Consider the following 9578-nt stretch of genomic DNA (forward strand, 5'->3'; position numbering starts at 1 on the left):
AATTCGTTTTTTTTCCCCTTGATTGTCTCTGACCTTACTTTGCAGACCTAAAGTTCAGCTGTGTTCCCCGGAGTAAATGAGCTTCCTGTTGAACCAACTGCACACACCAATCAGTGCTCAATCAATCAGTTTAACCTCTCCCGGCCCGGCACACTGCCCCAGGCTAGCAGACTGCATTTACCCCCTTCCATTTCCTGGCTGCTTGGATACACACAGGTTGTTTGATCAAATCCTTTTCTCCCCCATCCACCCCGAACCGACTGCCCGCTGAGAGTGACACGTCAGCCCAATCATAGGAACGCTTGTTTGTTTAAAGACCTCAGACGAGTTCAGGGCACTTACTACCCGGAGTAGGCCACATTTGCTGTACTGACAGTTTTAGGATATGCGTGTCGTACAACGATGATATTTAGGGAGAACTCAACGCAAATCAAAGAACTCAGAAATATATGTTAAAATTGAATCCAAAAAAAAATTATTGCCACGGTCAGGAAAAAAAAAACAAAAAACAAAAAAATCTTCCAATACATGAAAAATAAAAAGGTAAGAAAGGAACAGGCGGGTCCCATAAAGGATGAGCATGGGGGGTGGATTATGGAAATGATGGAGAAGGCTGAAGTATTAAATCAGGGGTAGCAAAACTCCGGCCGTCCAGCTGTGGTGAAACTACAAATCCCATGATGCATCTCTCTTCGGGAGTCGTGCCTGTGGCTGAGAATCTTGCAATGCCTCATGGGATTTGTAGTTCCACCACAGGTGGAGGGCCGGAGGTTTGCTACCCCTGATTTAAATGGATTCTTCTCCACAGTTGCACGGCCCACAGACGGCCGGGACTTGCAACAGCGATTTGACAAGTGCTGGAAGAACGTCAAAAGATAGGCGGAGCCAGCAGTGATGTCACCGCTAGCCCGACACATGTGAAATTGTTCATTTTGCGGTACAAGTACCCCTTTACTCATTCACAGGGGGAGGGGGGGGCAGCATCTGGGTGCCCTCTTTATGAAAGGGGGTACCCCGATGCAAATAAGCCCCCCTGCCCACAGAGAGTACAGGGGACATCTGCAGGTAATGCATGGATTGCAAGGGTCATCAATAGGTCACGTATGGCGTACAGGGGTCATGAGTAGGGGACGGTAGCAAGTAATGCAGACTTTAGAGCTCAGTAGTAACGCAGATTTCGGGGCTCAGTAAGTGATGCAGAGTTCAGTAGTAACGCAGGGTTCAGGGGTCAGCAGTAAGTAATGCAGGGTTCAGGGGTCAGTAGTAAGTAAGTGATGCAGGAGTCAGTAGTAAGTGCCACGGGGATCAGTAGTAACGGAAGGTTTATGGTTCAGTAGTAAGTCATGCAGGGGTCAGTAGTAACATAGGGTTCGGGGGTCAGTAGTAATTACGCAGGGTTCAATAGTAAGTAAATCAGAGTTCCCGAGGACGCCACCGGGGATGTTTGTTTTCTGTCCCCGGGTAATGGGGACTCATGGTAACCTTAGTCTAGCAGACCCTGTGAAATCTCCCCTCACAACTCAGAGGAAAGGAACGGCACGGGGGGTTTAGCGGTCCCTCGGAAATCTCCACCTTCCAGTCTCAGAGGGAAGGATCAGCATGGAGGTTTCGCAGTCCCTCTGAGATCTCTGCCTGCCATTGACAGAGGAATAGACCAACTCAGGGGTTTAACTGCCCATCTGAAATCTATACCCACTCTCATAGGAAAGGACCGGCATGGGGGTGTAGCAATCCACTCTCATAGGAAAGGACTGGCATGGGGGTGTAGCAATCCACTCTCAGAGGAAAGGACTGGAACGATTTAGCAGCCCTCTGAAATCTCCATCTATTATAGTTGGGGCTCAGAAAAACAAAAGCCGCTGTGTTACTAGTAGTGACAGGCTGCATCATATATGTCATTTTAGAAGCTGCCCATAGCTGCACTTTAATAAACTGTGTCCTCTTCCCCCCGTGTATGAAATGACTACAGATATTGCAATAAACTACATTTATGGTCATTTAGAGCCAACACAGCAATCAATGTGATGTATAATGAGAAACATCTGGAGCAGCAGAGCGAGCGAGCAGTCTCTCTACCTGCATATGGGCTGTTCACGCTGTCATGTACAATACCCGCTTAGATCACCTGTGGTCAAGTTACTTGATAAAAGGGGCCTCACGTGTGGGCTGCACATAATATTTAATGAATATAATGCTACAGAAAGCAGACATACCACAGGAGATGGTCAAAGATAATGGCAGCGCTACAAGAGATGGTCATAGACTGCAGACTTACAATAGGGGTTGCTGGAGATTGGGGACATGCTATAGGGGTTGTTGGAGACTGGGGACATGCTATAGGGGTTGTTGGAGACTGGGGACATGCTATAGGGGTTGTTGGAGACTGGGGACATGCTATAGGGGTTGTTGGAGACATGCTATAGCAGTTGTTGGAGATTGGGGACATGCTATAGGGGTTGTTGGAGACTGGGGACATGCTATAGGGGTTGATGGAGACTGGGGACATGCAGTAGCAGTTGTTGGAGACTGGGGACATGCTATAGCAGTTGTTGGAGACTGGGGACATACTATCGGAGTTGTTGGAGATTGGGGACATACCATGCTATAGGAGTTGTTGGAGACTGGGGACATGCTATAGGAGTTGTTGGAGATTGGGGACATGCTATAGGAGTTGTTGGAGACTGGGGACATGCTATAGGAGTTGTTGGAGACTGGGGACATGCTATAGGAGTTGTTGGAGATTGGGGACATGCTATAGGAGTTGTTGGAGATTGGGGACATGCTATAGGGGTTGTTGGAGACTGGGCACATACTATAGGGGTTGTTGGAGATTGGGGACATGCTATAGGAGAGAGTCATAGATTGGAGACATGTTACATGAGATTAGAGATCACTACTATTACAGCCCCTTTACAAATCAAGGCTTACACATTTGTAAAAATGACAGAGAACCCAGGTCACAAGAACACAGGCTACCGTCTGCAGGAGTCCCAAGGGCCACCCGATAAGGGTCCCTGGGGCAGCACGTTTGACACCATGCTCACGTGTAGATAATAGGCCCACTAAATATAAACATTTCAATTTATTAGGAACCTATAAAGACAACCCATTGTACCAACCTGAGGGTGGACTGTGTTGGCTCGGTGCTGGACGAAGGTTCTAAACTGATGGGTAAAACCTTTTCACTTTTGTAGTTGTCGTACCTCTGAAAGAATTCACATGAAAGAGATCTCCATTAACAACAGGGTCCAAAGCTGGAGGGTAAGCTGGATAAAAATGTTCTAATTTCAAGCGGACCTTCCACCTCAGTGATCGGGTCTGATTATTTAAAGTGCCCCACACCCTAAAACGCTTGATCAAAAAAATAAAATAAATGTGTGTGGGGGGGGTGACATCAGCATTTAAAGAAGGGGGACCACACTAGATAAACAGACCTTGCTTAAAGTGCATGGACAGCTTTAAGTTGAACTTGAGTTGAAGGCCAAGAGCACTTTAAAACAAACTCTTTGCCCCCTTCCCATGACCTAACCTGCCCCCTTCCCCCGGCACAGATGAATGCTTACCTTGAACGGCCACGGTTCCGCTGTTTGTTTATATCCGGTGGTGCAAGTCTTCACAGTCCTGGCCGCTCCTGTATATTACAGCTCCATACACTTCCATGGCACCATCTTTGATCATCTTAATCCCCAGGACACAGCCCTATAGACTTCTATAGGACCTTCTCCAATCGACTCCGGGCCCAGAACAAAGCTGCATAGACATCTATGGCTCCGTCTCTGGTTATCTCCGGCCCAAGGACACAGCTCCATAGACTTCTATATGACCATCTACGATCATCTCCGGCCCAAGGACACAGCCTCAAAGTCTTCTATAGGACCATCTCCGATTGTCTCTGCCCCTACACAGGACACAGCTCCATAGACTTCCATGGGCCCGTCTCTGATTATCTCCAGCCCCATAAACTTCTATAGGACCACCTCTGATTATCTCCGGCCGCGGGACACATAGTGGTCTATGGGCTTGTCTCTGATTATCTCCGGTCCCAGGACACAGCTCCATAGACTTCTATAGGACCATCTCAAATCATTTCCAGCCCCAAAACACAGCTTCAAAGTCTTCTATAGGATCATCTCTGATCTTTTCCAGCCCCAGGACACAGCTCCATAGCCTTCTATAGGACCATCTCCGAACTTGGGACACAGCTCCATAGACTTCTATATGACCATCTCCGATCATCTTCGGCCCCAGGACACAGCCCCAAAGTGTTCTATATGACCATCTCTGATTGTCTCCGGTCCCAGGACACAGCTCCATAGACTTCCATGGACCCGTCTCTGATTATCTCCGGCTCCAGGGCAAGCCACATAGACTTCTATAGGACCATCTCTGATTATCTCCGGCCCCAGGACACATAGACGTCTATAGGACCATCTCTGATTATCTCCGGCCCCAGGACACATAGACGTCTATAGGACCATCTCTGATTATCTCCGGCCCCAGGACACATAGACGTCTATAGGACCATCTCTGATTATCTCCGGCCGCGGGACACAGCACCATAGACTTCTATAGGACCATCTCCAATCATTTCCAGCCCCAATACACAGCTTCAAAGTCTTCTATAGGACCATCTCTGATCATCTCCGAACTTGGAACACAGCCCCATAGATCTCTACAATACATGTACATTCCCCCGTGTTTTCCATTTACCCCAAATACAAAAAAAATGGCCGCTGAGTTGTGAATGCAAATTATTTCTGTGGTGTCATCCCCGCCCACTTGTCTTTTGCTAAACTATGCAATCCTTGCTCTGCACTGTACGGAGGCGACCATCTTGGTAAAGGGCAGGGCTTTGATTCCTCAAGTCAGAGCCTCCAGCAAGGAGAACAGTGAGCAGCAGAGTAGTGACATCACCAAATCTAATGAGACCGGCAGTCAGAGGCAGCAGTGACTTAGATCCCACACTGCAGATATACAGCTATGAATCTATAGGTGGAGTGCCTTAGATCCCACACTACAGCTCTGACTCTATAGGTGCAGCAGTGCCTTAGATCTCACACTGCAGATATACAGCTCTGACTCTATAGGTGCAGCAGTGCCTTAGATCTCACACAGCAGATATACAGCTATGAATCTATAGGCACAGCAGGGCCTAGGCACCCTCACATATAAGGAGTGCACCGCTATTAGGAGGAATTCCAGACATGAGATACATTTTCAGGGGACTGCTTTGGCAAAATTGACATTTCAGTATGAAATCTTCAAACTCGTGTTCAATTTCACTTTAAAAGGCTCACATTTGAGAGGCGTGTAGTGTCATTACCTTAATTTGTGCATGAGCCCATCTAACAACCAGCTTCTTTGACAGGGCCATCTTCCCGTTGAGACACTGAATGGCTTTCTCTGCTTCCTGTTCAAAGCAATCAATCAATAAATCAATCAATAACCAAGCAAATATATTCACTAAAACCAATATCACATCTTGATCATAATGGTGAAGGCATCATGTGAGGACGGATGGAAGGATGCTAGTATGTAGATTCATTCACTAACATCCTACAGCTATTACGGATCTGATCTGCTAGATCCCCCTGTTGGTTTATCCGTCATCTCCTGGACGGGCGACAGATCATTATCCGTCGCCCGGCTGGCTGATTGCCTGTGTTCTAGTGAAAGAAAGAACAATGCCGAGGCTGCCTGGCTTCCTGACCAATCAGGAAGCCGAGCAGCGAGTCATGAGGTGTCGTCCGGCTTCCTGATTGGTCGAGAAGCCAGGCTGCCTAGCAGCAAGTGAAGCCTGCTTCCTAGCCAATCAGGAAGCCAGACGGCACATCATGGCCTGCTGATTGGCTAGGAAGCCGGCATTACTTGTTGCTAGGTAGTGTAGCAATCAGGAAGCCAGGACGTGAGTCATGACGTGCTGCCTGGCTTCTTGATTGGTTAGGAAGCCAGGCTGCTTACCAACAAAAGAAGCCGGCTTCGTAGCTAAATCAGGAATCCGGGCGGCATGTTATGACCTGCCTCCCAGCTTCCTTATTGGCTAGGAAGCCGACTTCTCTTGTTCCTTCGTTAGGAAGCCAGGCTGCCTAGGAACAAGTGCAGCCCGCTTCCTAGCCAATCAGGAAGTGGGTCATAGCCAACCGACTGGCTTGGAAGAAAGCCGGCTCCATGCTCCCTTGGCACTGCCGGTCAGAGAGAGAGAGATCTCCCTCTGAGCGGAAGTTCCGGTATCGGAGCATTTGGGCGAGTACTCACCCGAATACTGGGTATCGGCACTGCATCGGTATTGGTGCATAAGGACTCCCTTATAATGGCCATGATGCATGGTTATTACTGGGAGAGATATAAGATGATGGCAGGGGATTCATACAGCTGACCCTTCAATGCACATCTAGAGAATAAAACATCATATCCTTCAATAAAACTATTCTGGGGTCATCCTCAGCCTTTAGATGCATACCGAGAACATAGCCCATCTACTCAAGTCTTTGATCATGTGACATCCCCCTTTTACACCTGCTGCTGGATCCTTGCTGCCTCGCCCATAGAAAATCCCAAATGTTTTAGTACCAAGAAGATTCTTGCAACGTATTCAAAAGTGACAGCGAGGATGTTACAGGGGAGACTTCAGGAAGCAAAGCTACCCATGTAATATGCGAGGAGCTGCACTAGGTGGCTAGATTTTGTGGACACCTGACCATAACAGCTATATGAGCTTGTTGGGACATCTTATTCCAAAACATGGGCATTAATATGGAGCCCCCAGCCCAACCACCACCCTTCATGGTTATAACATCATCCACTCTTCTGGGAAGGCTTTCCACAAGTTGTGGAGTGTGCTTGTGGGAATCTGTGCCCATTTGTGAGGTCAGGTACTGATGTTGGATGAGAAGACCTGGCTTACAGTTGGCATTCCAATTCATCCCAAAGATGTTCAGTTGGGTTGAGGTCAGGGCTCTGTGCAGAACACTCGAGTTCCTCCAAACCAAACTGGTCAAACCATGTCTTTATGTCCACCTGGACTCAATAATTCCTTTGGCACACCTATGTTCCATAGGGTTGAGGTCAGGGCACTGGTATGGAGGAACTTGAGTGGCCTTCACAAGCTGGTCAAGCCATGTCTTTATGAAGCTGGCTTTGTACACCTGAACTCAATAATAACTTTAGAACACCTATGTTCCATATGGTGTTCCTATGTTCCCTAGGGTCAAGGCCAGGGCTCTGGTGTGGAGGAACTTGAGTGGCCTTCACAAGCTGGTCAAGCCATGTCTTTATGGAGCTGGCTATGTGCACCTGGACTCAATAATTACTGTGGAACACCCATGTTCCACAGGGTTGAGGTCAGGGCACTGGTATGGAGGAACTTGAGTGGCCTTCACAAGCTGGTCAAGCCATGTCTTTATGAAGCTGGCTTTGTACACCTGAACTCAATAATAACTTTAGAACACCTATGTTCCATATGGTGTTCCTATGTTCCCTAGGGTCAAGGCCAGGGCTCTGGTGTGGAGGAACTTGAGTGGCCTTCACAAGCTGGTCAAGCCATGTCTTTATGAAGCTGGCTTTGTACACCTGAACTCAATAATTCCTTTGGAACACCTATGTTCCATATGGTGTCCCTATGTTCCATAGGGTTAAGGCCAGGGCTCTGGTGTGGAGAAACCTGAGTGTCCTTTACAAACTGGTCAATGTCTTTATATAGCTGGCTTTGTACACAGGGGACAGTCATGGTGGAACAGAAAAGGGCCTTCACCAAACTGTTACCACAAGGCTGGAAGAGCACAATGTCTACAATGTCTTTGTATGATGGAGTATTAACAGAACCTTCCCTGGAGACACCTGAACCCCATCACTTAGAGCGGAGTCCATATTACTGGCCACATAGCGAATGTGAAATCTATTATTTGGAGAGGACAACATAAAAATAGAATTAGATCCGGGGTGTGCATCTATGGCACTCAAGCTGTTTGGAAACTACCAATCCCATGAGGCATTGCGAGGCTCTGACAGCCACAGGCATGACCTGTGTTTCATCCAAACTGGAGTGCTGAGGTTGCCTACCCCTGAATGAGATTAAACCCAGTCTGATTTAAGCACGGCTGCTGTGTTTGCTGGATAGCATTAATAGTCTATTGACGTTTTACATGAAAATCACTCAGCCGCGTAGTTCTAGCCGACGTGTGACAATGAGACTGTCACAGGTCGGCTCAGTAGATCGGGAAGTGAGAGAACACATACCGGCGCTCGCTCACTTCTCGATCCTGTCCCTGCAGAGAGCCGTGACTGTCGCTCACGGCTCCCTGCAGGAACCCCCCCCCTCCCCGATCCTCCAGCGCTGTCTGGCGGAACGGACGGGGCAGGTACAGCTGGCTCTGCCTATCTCACGCAGGTGGGTGGATTTCGACAGTAATGTCGGGATCCGTCCCGGCTGCGGCGTCTCAGTATACCGCGAGCTGTAGCTCCCTATATACTGAGCTTTGGGTGGCGGGAGGACGCTAGTTTGTGTCCTCCCGTGACCCTTAGGAGAACTATGGGGAAAAGCACTGACCTCATTGTTCTCCTTTAACAGACAAACTAGAACTCCAAATCTAACCAAAGTCGTTGTATAAAATGCATTTTGTGATGCGACCCATTCTTGTTCTTAGTCACACAACACGAAGGAAGGAGAATCAAAGAAGGGCATTGTAGAGACTTACCACTTTTGTCTCAAAATTAACAAAGCAGTATCCCCGGGGGTGGCCTTCCAGCGGGCCAGACTTGTGAAACAGGAAGTCGAACTGCTTCACGTTCCCGAATTTCTGCAGGAGTTTTAACAGATGATACCTAAAGGAAGGAACAATGAAGGACAAATACTGAATTTTACCCTCAAACATTTCCTGTGTCAGTTGAAGGGTAAAGTATTTCTTTTTCACGTCAGGCAAGCAGTTAAGGGCTTTGTGGTAAAGGGGCGGTACCGGTGCGTTCAACACAAGCTATCGACAAAGCACCGCACGCTAGCAGGGCTGGATTTACTCTCTCTGCTGCCCCAAGCACAGGTTCCTCAATGCACTCCCCTTCCTGCCAAACCCCACCCCCCATGGAGAATGGCAACCGGATGGCAGGGGCGGCAGGGTAAAGGCTGTGACACATTACACGTGAAGCAGCGCGGAGCGGTGGCGCGCTGCCTCTGCGAGCAGTGTATCATGTAATTTCCTCCCCGGCATGTCAGCTTGCGAGAGCTCGCGTGCCGAGATGAAAAATTTAATCTTCAGCCAATTGGCTCGCGCTTATAAACCCGACGCCTGGGTGGTTGTTAGGCCTGAGCCAATTGGCTGAAGGTGCAGTCAATCATCTGACTGCACTCAGATCACACAGTGCACGCAAAGCTCTGTGCCACACAACTTTGCTTCGCTCTGCACGGCTTTAGTTTAAATTTTTTAAAATTTTGACTTCATTTAAAAAAAAAACTTTTTGTTTTACTTATCTTATTATCTTTTACTTGTTTGTTTTTTTATAATGATTTTCGTATTTTTTTTTAACTTTTTAATCACTTTTTTATTTTAATTATTTATTTTTAATTTGTATTTAATCATTTTTTTATT

General features: G+C 47.7%; 1 protein-coding gene across 1 annotated transcript in view; it reads right to left on the reverse strand.

Annotated features, from left to right (window-relative positions):
* RBM18 (RNA binding motif protein 18) overlaps window positions 1-9578 on the reverse strand; it is a 22270-nt gene that overhangs the window by 2946 nt on the left and 9746 nt on the right. The window contains exons 3-5 of the mRNA XM_018576988.1: window positions 8694-8820; window positions 5324-5410; window positions 3120-3205 (exon numbers count right to left, since the gene is read on the reverse strand). Coding sequence (XP_018432490.1) covers window positions 3120-3205; window positions 5324-5410; window positions 8694-8820 — 300 coding nt within the window. The remainder of the gene's footprint in view (window positions 1-3119; window positions 3206-5323; window positions 5411-8693; window positions 8821-9578) is intronic.

This window comes from Nanorana parkeri, unplaced genomic scaffold (assembly GCF_000935625.1).
Source record: "Nanorana parkeri isolate BGI_ZX_2015 unplaced genomic scaffold, ASM93562v1 scaffold81, whole genome shotgun sequence".
Taxonomy (NCBI): Eukaryota; Metazoa; Chordata; class Amphibia; order Anura; family Dicroglossidae; genus Nanorana; species Nanorana parkeri.